General features: G+C 44.2%; 2 protein-coding genes across 5 annotated transcripts in view; both read left to right on the top strand.

Annotated features, from left to right (window-relative positions):
* The window catches only part of LOC101944148 (formin-I-like), a 64,062-nt gene extending 54,301 nt beyond the window's left edge, over window positions 1-9,761 (top strand). For all 4 annotated transcript variants that reach the window (XM_065566024.1, XM_065566026.1, XM_065566027.1 and 1 more), the window contains 3 exons: window positions 463-566; window positions 2,199-2,282; window positions 9,004-9,761. In XM_065566024.1, coding sequence (XP_065422096.1) covers window positions 463-566; window positions 2,199-2,282; window positions 9,004-9,120 — 305 coding nt within the window. In that variant the 3' untranslated portion in view covers window positions 9,121-9,761. The remainder of the gene's footprint in view (window positions 1-462; window positions 567-2,198; window positions 2,283-9,003) is intronic.
* Window positions 9,762-9,818: 57 nt separating this feature from the next.
* Window positions 9,819-12,637, top strand: LOC135975354 (mediator of RNA polymerase II transcription subunit 15-like). Its single transcript, XM_065566029.1, has 2 exons — window positions 9,819-11,196; window positions 12,126-12,637. The coding sequence occupies exons 1-2, from the start codon at window positions 10,647-10,649 to the stop codon at window positions 12,626-12,628; spliced, it is 1,053 nt and encodes a 350-aa protein (XP_065422101.1). The 5' UTR covers window positions 9,819-10,646; the 3' UTR covers window positions 12,629-12,637.
* Window positions 12,638-16,779: the final 4,142 nt, after the last annotated feature.

Here is a 16,779-nt window from a genome sequence, read left to right as displayed (position 1 = left end):
TGATGCATTCCCCTTTCCTCTGGGGGCACCAGATGTAGCTCCCCCAATTCCCAAGGTGGAGGGAGGAGAAAGAGAGATGGGTCAAACTCCACGCTCAACCTATCCCATACCCAGCATGCAGCCCCAGGGGCCAGTCCTACCTCCTGGGGGCACCACATAAGGCAGAAGCTCCCCCAACTCCTGGAGTAGAGGAGAAAGAGGGCTGGACTGCACTCTCAATCAGCCCTCTGGAACTCAGCATCAGAATCTAGTAGTCCACCCCACCTCTGGGATAATAGCCTTCTCTTGCTGCCATCTACTGCAGTTAGTCCTATAGCTCAAATGGTAGCAGCCAGTGCTATGGAGCTGGAGGTTCAAGGTTGTATGATTTTCTGTGAGGCATAGCAGGCCTTTACACAACTTAATGAGTGTTTGTTACTGAAGTTCTTGAAATATTTCACTTCCTCTCTGTTTTGTGATTAGTGTTAAAGAAAGAATTGGAAAATGTTATTCAGTACAGAAAGTTGGTCAAGTCCAAGACTATCAAGGCAACAACCCAAGAGTCTCAGTTCTACAAGGAACTAAAGGTAACATTTACCAGAACTTTATTTTAGACTGGAGATAGCTGATGCGTAATGTATTCTACTTGGTTAGAGCTCAATATAACCTGGCTTTCCAGCTGACGCAGGGTGTAATAGGATACAAACTGACGGTTATGTCTCTGTGATGGCTACTTACTAGGGCTGGCTGGAAACCAACATTTCTGTTCCACAAAAATTCTTGAGATTTCAGAATCTAGTTTTGTTCTGATGCAGAACAAAAATGAGACCTTGTGAAAACTTTTTGCAAAAAAACCATAGAATCATAGGATTGGAAGGGACCTCGAGAAGTCATCTAGTCCAGTCCCCTGCACTCATGGCAGGATTAAGTATTAGCTAGACCATCCCTGACAGGTGTTTGTCTAACCTGCTCTTAAAAATCTCCAATGATGGAGATTCCACAACCTCCTTAGACAATTTATTCCAGTGCTTAACCACCCTGACAGTTAGGAAGTTTTTCCTAATGTCCAACCTAAACCTCCCTTGCTGCAATTTAAACCCATTGCTTCTTGTCCTATCATGAGAGAAGGAAGGGGAATGGAGGCTGCCCCAGAATAGCTGATAGGTTGGTGCCCAGGACACTCACCTGGGATGTGTGAAACCCAGATTCAAGACTCTACTTCTAATCCAGCAGGGCAGGAGTTTGACCCGGGGTCTCCCAAATTGCTGGTGAGTGTGGTAACCCCCTGACTATTGATTATGCTCACAGAGGGCTCTCTTTTCTGACTAGAAATTCCATCCTGGGCCTGAGAAACCTTCCCAAGACATTTTGGTTTTGATGAAAAGGCTCCACAGAGCTGCTACTTCCCTTCCCCATGCAGTTGGGTAGGGTATGGTGGCAGAGCCCTCCTCCTCCCGCACAATGCACATGGTGTAAAAACAGGAATAGACCTGGTAGAGTTTACTCCATCCCCAAATAGCAGGGAGACTGGCAGAGGGACTGATTTCCCATGTCACTGGCTTCTCCAGAAGCAATGCAACCACATGCTATCCCTTAGACTGGGCAGATTGAAGTGTCATCTTTTAGCCATTGATGAATACTAAGCTATTGTAATAATATACATTGTTTTAATAAGACTAATTAGAAGAGGACAGCTGTTATGAAACATCCTCAGTTTCAAAATTTAGATTTCTGTAGCCTTATTTCCAGCAGGTAACTTGGATATAAGTACATGCAACTTAAGCCATGCGTTTTTGATGCACTAAATCCTGTATGCACAAGTGTTAGAATGCAGCAACAGTGCATGCAGGTGCACATGCACAGTGGCTAATAAAACTCAAGCACAAATCCCCTAAAAATCAGGACCCTACAATTTTTAACTTGCATTTTTTACTTTAATTTTTTAATAGATTTAAGTCATCTCAGTGGACAAACTCCTGAGAGCTCTCAAATTCTGAAACTCTCTCATTGGCTTCATTAATCTGATATTTGTATGGAAATGCAGAAGATTGTGAGTAGGCTTATATTTTGCACATCTCACAGTCTTGGTGGCACATGGAAAATTTGACCTGCATTCTCTTTTTTGCTATCAATGAATCATCTGACTGCTGTCGAGTATTGCTTTCATACTGCATCCTTGTAGCTACTCAACATTGTGGGTTTTTTAAAATTTATTACAGGATCTAATTCAGAAGTATGAAGGACACCTTTCCCAATTGTCAAAAAGATGCGATGAAATGAAGAAGCTCTACAGTGACACACTGGTACATATTATATTAAAACATAATTGAAAGAAATCTACATTTTTAAAAAGCTGTTTTCTAAAAATGCACAAATTTCCATAAATGGAGCTCACACATGTTTTAGATACACTTCCCTCAGTACATATAGATTTAGGTGTAACTCTGGTAAGAAATAGCATATCCCATATTGTGTATAGATCAGTGGCAGAATGATTTGAATAAGCATTTGCCATTTCTTTTTTCTGAGGGTTTATAGCCTGAGTTTCACTGGTGCTGTGTACCTCCAGCTACTGTTGATGACAAGGTTCTCACCTTCAAAATTCAAACCATTATTATATAACAAACAGGGCTCATGGTAAACAAAATGAATAAATATTTAACACTTGCATAGACTTTTCATCTTAGACTTTAAGGTCAGAAGGGACCATTATGATCATCTAGTCTGACCTCCTGCACAATGCAGGCCTCAGAATCTCACTCACCCACTCCTGTAACAAACCCCTAACCTACGCCTGAGTTACTGAAGTCCTCAAATCGTGGTTTAAAGACCTCAAGGTGCAGAGAATCCTTCAGCAAGTGACCTGTGCCCCACGCTGCAGAGGAAGGCGAAAAACCTCCAGGGCCTCTGCCAATCTGCCCTGGAGGAAAATTCCTTCCCGACCCCAAATATGGCGATCAGCTAAACCCTGAGCATGTGGGCAAGACTCACCAGCCAGCACCCAGGAAAGAATTCTCTGTAGTAACTCAGATCCCACCCCATCTAACATCCCATCACAGACCATTGGGCATATTTACCTGCTAATGATCAAAGATCAATTAATCCCATCATACCATCCCCTCCATAAACTTATCAAGCTTAGTCTTGAAGCCAGATATGTCTTTTGCCCCCATTACTCCCCTTGGAAGGCTGTTCCAGAGCTTAACTCCTTAGAAACCTTTGTCTAATTTCAAGTCTAAACTTCCTAATGTCTTCAAGGAAGGTCTTTCCAAAACTTAGGTCATAACATCCACATGAAGTACATCAGGCTGTTATCCCAATTGTCCAGGAGAGGAAACTGAGGCAGAAACTCTAAAGCTTTGTCCACAATGACATTAAAAAATAATCTCCTGGCATCGTAGTATCACTGGCTCAGCTCCGCTGGCTGTAGCAATAGTGGTGTTATGCTGGAGGTTATTTCAGTGGCTGCCTGCCATCTTTGATCTGTAGGCTATCACAGACCTCACAAGCTGAGCATACCAGCTGCCTTTCATTTAGGTGAAAAGAGGAAGCAATTAAATGCCCTTTTCTTAGTGATAGCTGAAACAATAGAAGCCACAGTCCAAGGCACTAGACTGCATGCAAGCCCAGGACAGAGGCAGGACTGTGTGGGCTCAGAGGGTTCCCTGGGACTGATAATTTCAGGTGTGTGTGTGTGTGTGTGTGTGTGTGTGTGTGTGTGTGTGTGTGTGTGTGTGTGTGTGAGAGAGAGAGAGAGAGAGAAAAGCCAGGAGACCATGAGAGAAGCAGACAATGTGTCCTGAGCGGGAATAGAGATGGAGCTTCTTGGGCACAGGACTGGCTGGAAATCAAGCTTGGATTTCTGAACAAGGAAACTGCCTCCTGATTGTTCCTACTCTGTCAGGGAACCAACACTTTGTGTGCATTCATTTGTAAATAAACAGGCTTGCCCCAAAGAAATATCCGACTCTTACCAATTTCGCCTCCTAATGGAAACAGCCAGGTGAGTCCCTGAATATTGGCTAACAACTCAGGCCAAAGAAGCAGCAGTAGGAACACTGGTGACTACATGCTAACATTTTTACCACCATGACTGCTAGACTTGCTCCAAGCATGGTTAGAGGACAATGGTAGAAACACCTGCAGCCAGCCTACAGTAGCACTCCCACCATTTGCTAACACTGATTGAGTGATAACATTAGAAGATGTGTTTTTTTTTTTTTAAAGTGCCAGCCTCAATGAATTGCACATGACCACAGACAGGTCAGTATTAACAGTGGGAACAATAAGATCTTGTTCCCAGTCCTGTGCTCAGAAAACCAGGCCAACACCTCTAAATCTTTTTTGTTTTTAAAAAAATGGTTGTATAAAAATAGTTAACACTAAAAGTATGTTTCTTCCTGCTGTTCAACGTGGTGGTAGGCAAAATACTACAAAATATGACGACGTCTGGGTGACCTTGGGGAACCCTGTCTGAGCATCAGCAGAAGATTAAAGAGATGTTTGACCAGGAAAATGTAATTAGTAATGTTTTACTAGCAGTAACATTATAACAGAGTACAAAGGTTCCTCGGTGTCTCTTGTTACTTTTTAAAAACAGAACAGCCTCAACATAGTGTAACAAGTCAAATGTGAACTACAAGATATACACTAAGGATCCTATCCTGAGCCTGCAGCCAAAGACTGTGTAAAAAGAAAACAGTAGAGAAGTGGGGAAAGTAGGCAAGGATCCTTATCCTCAACTCAGAACTAGGGCTTGGATCACTCATGAATAGAGCTGGTCAGAGCATTTTCAGTGAAATTGCAGCAACAACAACTCTGAGGCTATAGCCTGGTGGTTAGGGCCACTGGCCTGGGATGTGAAAAAGCCAGATTCAAGTCCTTGCTCTGCTTGCTTCAAAGTGATCTGGGATGGAATACTGCTCTGAATCAGGAAGAGCAAGGACTTGCACCTAGGTCTTCCACCTAGGTTTTCCAGGTCCATGCCTTACCCAGCCTAGCATGCACCTCCCTGAATTGAAAAACCCAAGTTTTGATTGGAAAACAGACATTTTGACACAATTCCATTTTCGCAGAAACATTCAAAAGAATTTGGTTTTGTTCCAGTGCCGAAGGAAAACAAATTTTGAAACCTTGCAAGTTGCCGCAAAACAGAATTGTTGTCCTGCAGCCAGTCTACTCATGAAGCTGCACCATGTCACCCGGTCCAGCTGCTGCTGGGTGTGGACTGCTGCTCTGTGGCCCCACCATCTGGATTTACACTATACACATGCACCAACAAGCCATGCTAAGGTGGAGTGTGGAATCATCCCCTATAGGACCTCTTTGTCCCCCTTTCGCAGGAGACCCACAGGTTTCAAGCTGTCTTGTGGACAGAAGGTGCCTCAGGATTTGGTTTTATAATTATATTTCAATATTGTGAGTTTGGCTTAACTCCCTCAAACAGAAGGAAAGGAGTGCTCTTTTCTAGAGGGTCCTATTCCGGAACATGGGTTTACAGGACAGTGTCTGAAGAAAGCAGACAACTGTGTGTGTTTCCATGAATCCTATCCTATCAACTGAACAGCAATAGTACAGGGGATACATGTTCTGGAAATATCTTGAAGGTGCCAATAGAAACTACACTGCCTATAAAATAGACCCCCATAGGTCTATCTTTATTATTTCATTTCTACTTATGAAAGCAGTAATGACCTTAAGCACATGGCATTTCTGTAGTATTATGATAAACTGGGGATAATTGCCCATGGTGTAGCTGTGGGCTGTCAACTCCTCCCAGGTGGCTCTTCGCCCTAGGAAATGCCTCATTCATTATTGCTTAAATAACGGTACACGCCTGGTGTGTTGAGAAAGGCCTGCCAAAGACCAAAGGCTTCCAGCACCCAAGAGGTGCAGTTAGGAGCACAGTGTCAAAACTACTGAGCTGATACCAACCGATAATGTTTTGGGTGGTCCATGGTAGATGCTAGACCCATGGTTGCAAATAGGAATTTGATTATTGGAATGATAAAGTAGAGAGAGAGAGACAGGAAATTGTTAATTGGACAAGTAATATCTCCTTATTCAGATCATTCATTCTGTTTCTGTTGCAGCTTGTAATACTACTAGAATGCTATTCAGTCTTGGGAGGACTGTAGCTCTCAGTTATAGACAAGATAAAGCCTTGAAGAATCACACAATGCCTTTTTAAACTTCTCTTATTATGAATCTTTTGAGCCAGTTCTCTGGATTTCTCCTGATCTGTTAGAAAAGCCATTTCTAACATTATAGAGTCTTAACTTATTTGATGACATCGAGGAACTGCCCTTGAAAATGATGACAAACCTCCTTAATTAAACCCCAGTAAATGATTTGAAGTTAAGAACTGTCATAAGCCCTAAAGCCGGAGAACTGATACGAGGGCTGTAGTTGATCTGAGCCTTGAATCCCATACCTAGCTCTAGATTTTATAGTCTGGCTTCTTTAGCTTGTTGTTTTCTAATAGATTGCACATTGTGTGGATTATTTTTAGAGATGGTCAAAATTCTTCCCCCCGAAAACTGTTTTTTTTTTGGGGTGGAATTTGTGTTTTTAATTAAATGAAATTCTTCTAAGGGTATGTCTACACTACCCGCCGGATCGGTGGGTAGCAATCGATCCAGTGGGGGTCGATTTATTGCGTCTAGTCTAGATGCGATAAATCGATCCCCGAGTGCTCTCCCGTCGACTCGTGTACTCTACCTCCGTGAGAGGCGCAGGCAGAGTCGACGGGGGAGTGGCAGCAGTCGACTCATCGCAGTGAAGACACTGCGGCGAGTAGGTCTAAGTACGTCGACTTCAGCTACGTTATTCACATAGTTGAAGTTGCGTAACTTAGATTGATCCCCCTCTAGCCTAGACCAGGCCTCAGAGTGTCTGCTTTCCACAGAATTTTTTTTTATTTTTTTTTCATTAGAAAACCAAATGCCTGAAAACAGAAATATTTGGGTCAAAGCAGAAATGTCCCCATTTTCTTCTATGCACCAGGACTACGCCTCCTGTGATGAACCAGGTCCAGCAGCTCCCAGGATGTGCTGCTAGAGGGGAGAAAATGATGAATTGCAGGAGATGCAGTTTGACCAGGGTGCTGGGGCTATAGAAGATAATGGGAGCATGAGAAGAGCTATGTGAAGATGTGTTTTTTTTTTTTAAAGTTTGCTAGCAGCTAAAAAAAATGAAGAAAAATTTTGGTTCTGGTCTAACTGAAACTGAATTTTTTCAGAATTTCTGGTGACTCAAAATAAAAGAAATTCAGGTTGAACTAGCTGTGTCAAACTAGGTCAAACTAGTGTTTTTGTTTAACAAAAGGAAAGGAAATTAAGGGCTAGAGAAAGAAAACAAAGGACGAGGTAATGACACCCCTGCTTCTACTCAGTACCCTAGTGGTTAGGGAACTGATGTGGGAGACCCAGGGTTGAATTTGCATCTGGAGCAGGGAGTTGAACCCTTTCTCCCAGGAGAGTACCCTCACCACCAGACTGTAGGGTTTGTGTCCATCAACCTCTCTTGCTGAAGCTGTTCCATTTATTGCAAATAGTTACATATTAATTGGAGCAGGGACTGAAATCCAGTTCTGCCACCCACCCAGGTGAGTGCCCTAACCGCATGGCTTTAGAGCAGTGGTGGGCAACCTGTAGCCTGCAGGCCCATGAGGGTAAGCTGATTGTGGGCTGTGAGAAATTTTGCTGACGTTGACGATCCGCAGGCATGGCCCCCAGCAGCTCCCAATGGCCGTGGTTCGCTGTTCCTGGCCAATGGGAGTTGAGGCGGGCTGGGCCTGTGGACGGTCAATATCAGCAACATGTCTCGTGGCCCACAATCCGCTTACCCTCATGGGCCGCCTGTGGGCCACAGGTTGCCCACCACTGCTATAGAGTCATTCTCTGCCTCATTGTTCCTCACAGTGATTATTCAAGCATTTTACACAAAGTAGAACAGTTTCAGCAAGAGTCACTGAGAACTTTGCTGTTTTTATTTGAGCTGGAAGTGATTTGAATTTTGAAATTTATGATGAAATTCCATAATTTGAAAAAATAATCAAGAAAACTGTAGATAAGACTTTCAGTTATTCTTCTGTTTATTTTTACCAAATCTAGAGCTAGTCAATTTTAAAAAAATGATTTTTTCAAAATTTCAAATAAAAAGCAAAATAAGATTTCCTTTTTTTCCTGATTTCTCCCCTCTTTTTATGAACAGCTCTATTTTTTGTGGGTTGGCTGATTGATTTAATTAAAACATAGAATTAAAAATAGTCTTAACATTTAATGTGGTTACTGTGTAATCTGTTAAATTGCTATCCCTGGAACACAAAGTTCTACATTTAGCCAAATCATAGGTAACAGCTATATAATTTTAGCTACACTGCCCCCTCTGTATGTCTCAGTTGGGACATGAAAAAATCAGCGGGAGTGATAACTCAGTTTCCGCAGTTATTTAATCTCTTTTTTCTCAGTTGTCACTATGGTCCAGTGATCAGTTCTGATGATTTGTGGATGGACTTGGAATTTTGGTGATGTATGAATTGAAACCACAGAATAATACTAAATTGAGGGGAAGGATAATCTTGAGCTAACTGCAATGTACTGAGATGTGGGAGATCTGGATTCAGTTACCAGCTCTGCCAACGATTCTTGTATCACCTTGGGCAAGTCATTTAATCTTTCTGGGCTTGATCCTACACCATTAATGTCAATGGAAGTTTTTAGGATGAAGCCCTTTGTTCTGTATTACCCATCTGTAAAACTGGGGTAATTATACTTCCATTCTTTGACTTGTCATGTTAGATTTTAAGCTCTTTGTGGCAGGGACCACCTGTTATTGTATGTTTGCATGATGTCTGGTGGAGACCCGGTCTCAACTGTGGCCTTTAGATGTTCCTGTAATCGTAATACCAATAATAATGAATGCATTTAATCTTGGGCACTGATCATGAAAATCTTGGATGCTGTTCAAGCTAAACTTGGATAATGTTAAATATTTAGTATTTTTTCTCTTTCAAATTCACAGGTAAAATTTGGGGAATCACCAGATCAAGACTCTCAAGAGCTATTTGGCTGGATTTCTGCATTTATTAAGGAATTCAGGAAGGTCTCTGCAGACATTGTCATAAAGTCACCAATATAATGTTAAAGGAAAAGAACTTTTTCTTAAATTTTGTGTCATGGAACTTTGTTGCCTGGGGGCTTTTGGGGGTACTTAGATGGCATATAGAAATTGTACTTGCTCTCTGAGCAGGGGTGAATTTTGCCCTGTGTGGTATAGTTAAAGTAGATACTATACACTTACAAGGTTTTAAAATTTGCCCTTCAAAATCCCAGATTATCTATGTGCATCTTCCTGGTTTTGTTTCTAACTTTCTTACCAATGCATCTATTTTGGGGGCCAAAAATATTTTATCCACTGAAATGTCTATACACTGTGAGGGGAGAAAATCTCAGCATATTATAAATTCTCTTTTTAATACTTTTCTTTGATACCCAGTCTTTTGAGTGAATTTTATGGAGCCCTCCTGAGGAAAGAATAACTGTGTGGTGTTCTAATTTTTTATTCTTCTTACTGTAATTTTACTAAATAATGTATCATCTGCTTTGTAATGAAATGTGGACTCTTTACCCACAGAGGAAAACGTTTAGCAAAAATTCATGTTCATCTGCATCTATTACAGCCTGGCAACTAAGAATGAATAATGAGAAGAATGTAAGGCTGCATAATTTTTTCTTTTTTTTTAACAAAGCAGTACAATAAAATTGTGCTTTCTTTCATGACTAATGTTGTAGATTGAGGTGACATGCTATTGGAGTGACAGAAGAGCTTAGATTTTAGTTGGGTTGGCAGGCAGGGTACAACATCAGAAAAGCAGAATGAAAACTTGTCATGAGGCATCTAAGTAATGGATCCTGGGAAAGATCATCCATGATTTTCAACATGAAAAGCACTTTGGGTGCATTAGTTGGGAAAACTATGGTTTTGAATTTGAATAATTAGCAGAAGCCCAACAATTTACAGAAGGGGAAAAAAGCCTACAACTGTAAAAACAAACAAAAAAAAAAAAACAAAAAAAACCAACCCTTTGTCTTGCATATTGTAACCTTGAAAGGAGAAAAGTGGTACAAGCCCTTTATTGATTAGCCATTCTGTCTACCGGTGCTGAAAGCAATGTTGATTGAGAGAACTATGTTTCTCAACTTATTTTAGATCTAAAGGCCCAGTCCTGGAAGATGTTACTCACCTCTAGTGAAGTGCTGAATTTGACTTCAGCATCTAAGGCCTGGTGTACACTATGAGTTTAGGTCGAATTTAGCAGCGTTAAATTGAATTAAGCCTGGACACGTTCACACGGCTAAGTCCCTTTTTTCGGCTTAAAGGGCCCTTTAAACCGTTTTTTTTACTCCACCTCTGGCGAGGGGATTAACGATAAAATCTGCCTTAGCGGGTCGGAATTGGGGTAGTGTGAATGGAATTCGACGTTATTGGCCTCCGGGAGCTATCTCACAGTGCTTCATTGTGACCGCTCTGGACAGCACTCTCAACTCAGATGCACTGACTAGGTAGACAGGAAAAGCCCCGCGAACGTTTGAATTTCATTTCCTGTTTGCCCAGCATGGAGAGTACAGGTGACCACGCAGAGCTCATCAGCACAGGAAACCGTGATGGAGTCCCAGGATTGCAAAAGAGCTCCATCATGGACCGCACGGGAGGTACGGGATCTGCTCACCATATGGGGAGATGAATCAGTGCTAGCTGAACTCCGTAGCAGTAAACGAAATGGCAAAATATTAGAAAAGGTCTCCAAGGCCATGAAGGACAGAGGCCATAACAGGGATGCACAGCAGTGCCGCGTGAAAATTAAGGAGCTAAGGCAAGCCTACCACAAAGCCAGAGAGGCAAACGGAAGGTCCGGGACAGAGCCGCAAACACGCCGCTTCTATGCGGAGCTGCATGCCATGCTAGGGGGTGCAGCCACCACTACCCCAACTGTGTGCTTTGACTCCTTCAATGGAGAAACACACAGGGAAGTGGGTTCGGGGTACGAGGAAGATGAGGATGAAGATAATGTAGATAGCTCACAGCAGCAAGGAAGCGGAGAAACCGGTTTCCCCAACAGCCAGGATATGTTTATCACCCTGGACCTGGAACCAGTAACCCCCGAACTCACCCAAGGCGTGCTCCCAGACCCTGAGGGCACACAGGGAACCTCTGGTGAGTGTACCTTTGTAAATATTACACATGGTTTAAAAGCAAGCATGTTTAATGATTAATGATTAATTTGCCCTGGCAATCGCAGCAAGTACAGCTACCGGAAAAGTCTGTTAACGTGTATGGGGATGGAGTGGAAATCCTCCAGGGACATCTCCAGAAAGCTCTCCTTCATGTACTCCCAAAGCCTTTGCAAAAGGTTTCTGGGGAGGGCTGCCTTATCCCGTCCGCCATGATAGGACATTTTACCACGCCAGGCCAGTAGCACGTAGTCTGGAATCATTGCATAACAAAGTATGGCAGCATATGGTCCCGGTGTTTGCTGGCATGCAGACAACATCCATTCCTTATCGCTCTTTGTTATCCTCAGGAGAGTGATATCATTCACGGTCACCTGGTTGAAATGGGGTGATTTTATTAAGGGGACATTCAGAGGTGCCCGTTCCTGCTCTGCTGAACAGAAATGTTTCCCGCTGTTAGCCACGCGGTGGGGGGGAGGGGTGAAGATCATCCCCGAGAATTGGGTGTGGGGGGGAGGGGGGTTAGTTGGGTTTGTGCTGCATGTTAACCCGGAAACTGCAGCCCCTCCTTTTACATTGCAAACCCATTTTAAATGGCCAACCTAACGGGTGCTTGGTATGGGAAATGAGGGCGCTACTGTTTGAAACCATTCCCACATGTTAAGAAGGTTAAAAAAGCCAAAAGACTGTGGCTTACCATGGCTGCCTGCAAGCCGAAATCTGTTGCCTGGCACTGTGTGAGCGATCTCTCACACCAAACCGGCAGGCCCTCCATATAAGAGGAAAAATGCGACCTTGTAACGAAAGCACATGTGCTGTGTAATGTGAACAGCAAAATTTAACATGAAAGAGTGTACCCATTGTTCTCTAAAATGTGTCTTTTTTAACCACCTCTCCCTTCTCCTCCACCAGCTGCAAATGTTTCGCCTTCACAGAGGCTAGCGAAGATTAGAAGGAGAAAATGGCAGACTCGGGATGATATGTTCTCGGAGCTCCAGATGTCCTCCCAGGCTGACAGAGCACAGCAGAATGCGTGGAGGCAGTCAATGTCAGAGTGCAAAAAAGCACAATATGAACGAGAGGAGAGGTGGCGGGCTGAATCGAGGGATGAACAGAGCAAGTGGCGGGCTGAAGATGATAGGTGGCGTCAGCTTGCAGACAGAAGGCAAGAGTCAATGCTCCGGCTGCTGGAGCATCAAACTGATATGCTCCAGCGTATGGTTGAGCTGCAGGAAAGGCAGCAAGAGCAGAGACCGCCGTTACAGCCCCTGTGTAACCAACAGCCCTCCTCCCCAAGTTCCATAGCCTCCTCACCCAGACGCCCAAGAACACGGTGGGGTGGCCTCTGGCCACCCAGTCACTCCACCCCAGATGATTGCCCGAGCATCAGAAGCCTGGCCTTCAATAAAAGTTAAAGTTTTAAACTGCAGTGTGTCCTTTTCCTTCCCTCCTCCCCCACCCATCCTGGGCTACCTTGGCAATTATCCCCCTAGTTGTGTGATGAATTAATAAAGAATGCATGAATGTGAAGTAACAATGACTTTATTGCCTCTGCAAGTGGTGCTCGAGGGGGGGAGGGGACAGTGGGGTGGTTTGTTTATAGGGAAGTAGAGTGAACCGGGTGGGGGGGGGCGGAGGGTTCATCAAGGAGAAACAAACAGAAGTTTCACATTGTAGCCTGGCCAGTCACAAAACTCGTTTTCAAAGCTTCTCTGATGCGCACCGTGCCCTGCTGTGCTCTTCTAACTGCCTCGGTGTCTCGCTGCGCGTAATCAGCGGCCAGGCGATTTGCCTCAACCTCCAACCCCGCCATAAATGTCTCCCCCTTACTCTCACAGATATTGTGGAGCGCACAGCAAGCAGCAATAACAATGGGGATATTCTTTTCGCTGAGGTCTGAGCGAGTCAGTAAGCTGTGCCAGCGCGCTTTTAAACGTCCAAATGCACATTCCACCACCATTTGGCACTTGCTCAGCCTGTAGTTGAACAGGTCCTGAGTACTGTCCAGGCTGCCTGTGTACGGCTTCCTGAGCCATGGCATTAAGGAGTAGTCTGGGTCCCCAAGGATCACAATAGGCATTTCAACATCCCCAACGGTTATTTTCTGGTCCGGGAAGAAAGTCCCTTCCTCCAGCTTTCGAAACAGAGCAGAGTGCCTGAAGACGCGAGCATCATGTACCTTTCCCGGCCATCCCACGTTGATGTTGGTGAAACATCCCTTGTGATCCACCAGGGCTAGCAGCAGCATTGAAAAATACCCCTTGCGGTTTATGTACTTGGTGGCTTGGTGCTCCAGTGACAAGATAGGGATATGGGTTCCGTCTATCGCCCCACCACAGTTTGGGAATCCCATTGCAGCAAAGCCATCCACTATGGCCTGTACATTTCCCAGAGTCACTACCCTTGATATCAGCAGGTCTTTGATTGCCCTGGCAACTTGGATCACAGCAGCCCCCACAGTAGATTTTCCCACTCCAAATTGATTCCCGACTGACCGGTAGCTGTCTGGCGTTGCAAGCTTCCACAGGGCTATCGCCACTCGCTTCTCAACTGTGAGGGCTGCTCTCATCCTGGTATTCTGGCGCTTCAGGGCAGGGGAAAGCAAGTCACAAAGTTCCATGAAAGTGCCCTTACACATGCGAAAGTTTCGCAGCCACTGGGAATCGTCCCACACCTGCAACATGATGCGGTCCCACCAGTCTGTGCTTGTTTCCCGGGCCCGGAATCGGCGTTCCATGGCATGAACCTGCCCCAGTAACACCATGATTTGCACATTGCTGGGGCCTGTGCCTTGTGAGAGGTCTATGTCCATGTCAATTTCCTCATCACTCTTGTCGCCGTGCTGCAATCGCCTCCTCGGCTGGTCCTGGTTTTGCTTTGGCATGTCCTGGCTCTGCATATACTCCAGGACAATGCGAGTGGTGTTCATAGTGCTCATAATTGCCGCGGTGATCTGAGCGGGCTCCATGATCCCAGTGCTATGGCGTCTGGTCTGAAAAAAGGCACAAAACTAGTATCTGACGGACGGAGGGAGGGAAGGAGGGGTGAGTGATGACATGGCGTACAGGTACAGAGAATTAAAATCAACAAAGGTGGCTGTGCATCAGGGAGAAACACAAACAACTGTCACACAGAATGGCCCCCCCAAAGATTGAACTCAAAACCCTCGGTTTAGCAGGCCGTTGATTTCACAGAAGGAGGGGGAAGCAAATGAATACAGAACAAAGCTATTTTTTACATCTTAAGCTGGCAGTCGACGGTGCAGCATGACTGATAGCCCTCGGCATCTTCTGGGTGCTTGGCAGAAAATACTGGGCGCTTGGCAGAAAATAGCATACTATGACTGATAGCCATCATCGTCATTGGGAAGGCAGCGACTGGGGGACATATGGAGTTTCAGCCACTGCAGTACAACGACGACGGATACCAGTCGTAATACACCATCTTCTACCAAAAGGCAAGGGGCTGCTGCTGTGTAGCAATGCAGCCCCACGTCTGCCAGCACCCAGATAGCCGATGAAGGCTACCAGTCATACTGCACCGTCTACTGCCAAAAGGCAATTAGCTGCTGCTGTGTAGCAATGCAGTACCACGCCTGCCGGCACCCAGATGACATATGGTGACGGTGAGCTGAGCTGAGCGGGCTCCATGCTTGGCGTGGTATGTTGTCTGAACAGGTGACCCAGGTAAAAAGGCGCGAATCGATTGTCTGCTGTTGCTCTGACGGAGGGGGAGGTGCCTGACGACATGTACCTAGAACCCGCCGCGACACTGTTTTGCATCATTCAGGCATTGGGATCTCAACCCACAATTCCAATGGGCGGTGGAGACTGCGGGAACTGTGGGATAGCTACCCGTAGTGCAACGCTCCGGAAGTCGACGCTAGCCTCGGTACTGTGGATGCGGTCCGCCAACTTAATGCACTTAGAGCATTTTATGTGGGGACACACACAATCGGCTGTATACAACCGATTTCTATAAAACCGGCTTCTATAAATTCAACCTAATTTCGTAGTGTAGACATACCTTAAGGCACTTACAGCCTGCAAACACACACTTGCTTAGCTTTTGGCATGTCATTTGTCCTTTTGAAGACCTATTGTCTGGGACTACTCATGCTTAAAGTTAAGAACAGGTAAAAGGATTTTCAGGAGATGGGGATTAACAGCGAAGGTTTGAAACACTCCATCCCCCGCAAGGAATAGGAACATGATCCTAGGGGAAAAAATCTACAAACATATGTGCTACATTTTACTCAGATCAGCATTAGGGCACTGCAGTTAGGTTGATGTTGGAGTCAGTGGGACTTAAGCATGTTGCTTAAATGCGTTGCTGAATTGGGGCTAGATCTGTTTCCTCTACATAAGGCAACCCCTTGTCATTTTTATGCATCTCCACTATTATTGTTCACATATTCTATAATCAACAATATGCTGTTATTACAGCCACATGGTTTGCTGTGGAGCATTAAATTCCCAAATCTGAATTGTCTTCATTTATATGTGAATCAGGTAAAATAACCCTGAATACAATTGCCATTTCCATGGTATCCAGATCCCCGCGTACCTGAACAGCATCCGTGATGGTCATGATAATTTTCATGTTTTTCTTCCATTAAGTTAGCAAATAGTTTTCTTTTTGAGAGATGCTCCACCCCCCCACCCCCGCAATAGCCGTTTTTGTTAGAAATAATAACAGCTTTCACTTGTTTTGTGTCTCAGTTGGCATGGTCTCTTCCAATTAAAAAAAATCATACTCTGTAGTCAATATCTACGTCTTTGTGTGAATATCCTAGAGCATTAATTAAAAAAAATAATATCCAAGTACTTCATTGGCAAGGTGTTCTAGCCCCCATAGAGGGAATGAAGCTTTTTTTCCTGAGTGGAATTTGATATGAAGACATGTTTCAATTTTCTCTAACAGGCTACTACATCAGTGGCCAGGTGTTTCAGAGCTCTCCCTGATTTAACTTCAGAAATCCCTTCCTCCTCCACTGCCTTCTTTATTGACTTTGCATCTGCAGTTTTTTAATGTCTGCTGAAGTATTGCAATAATTTAAGACTTACTTGTAAAGGTAAAGAACTGCCACATCCTTGCCCTCATTTGCTTTTCTGATGACATACTGATCGTGGTTAGGCATTCCTGGCTATTTTGAGCATTTCTAAGTCTTAAGGACTCCTAATCTTTGAGATCATAGAAGATGACTTCCATATGATTCTGAGAGTCCATTCCTGCCAATCCTTATTCGTGAAAGTAGTCCTCCTTCATGTGACCCCTTTTATACAAACATGTCACCAATGGCAGGAAATGCAGACTGCTTCTTGCTAACAAAACTAGAAATGTTGCCCTGCAAATATATAGTGTAAACACAAATACGATATGGGTTATGAACGTTCTTAGATTGTTCTGAGCGTAACACCTTACTAGTCAGAAATGTATGCTAGCCTTTTAGTTTGACTTACTACAATTCAAATATAAATGCAAATTGTGGCAGAAGGGAAATTATATCAAAAAGAATCAAACCCTGGGACCTCTAAAAGAGAGCATACTGTGCCCTTGCTGTAGA

Source organism: Chrysemys picta, chromosome 13 (genome assembly GCF_011386835.1).
Source record: "Chrysemys picta bellii isolate R12L10 chromosome 13, ASM1138683v2, whole genome shotgun sequence".
Taxonomy (NCBI): Eukaryota; Metazoa; Chordata; order Testudines; family Emydidae; genus Chrysemys; species Chrysemys picta.
Note: the sequence above shows the minus strand (reverse complement) of the source record. Positions and strands in the feature narration are given on the sequence as shown.

Bases quoted from the DNA above. Each gene is read 5' to 3' on its own strand.
- LOC135975354 (XM_065566029.1), top strand. From the start codon at position 10,647: ATGGAGTCCCAGGATTGCAAAAGAGCTCCATCATGGACCGCACGGGAG. The intron at 11,197-12,125 runs GTGAGTGTACCT...CTCCTCCACCAG, and splicing joins GGGCACACAGGGAACCTCTG to CTGCAAATGTTTCGCCTTCA.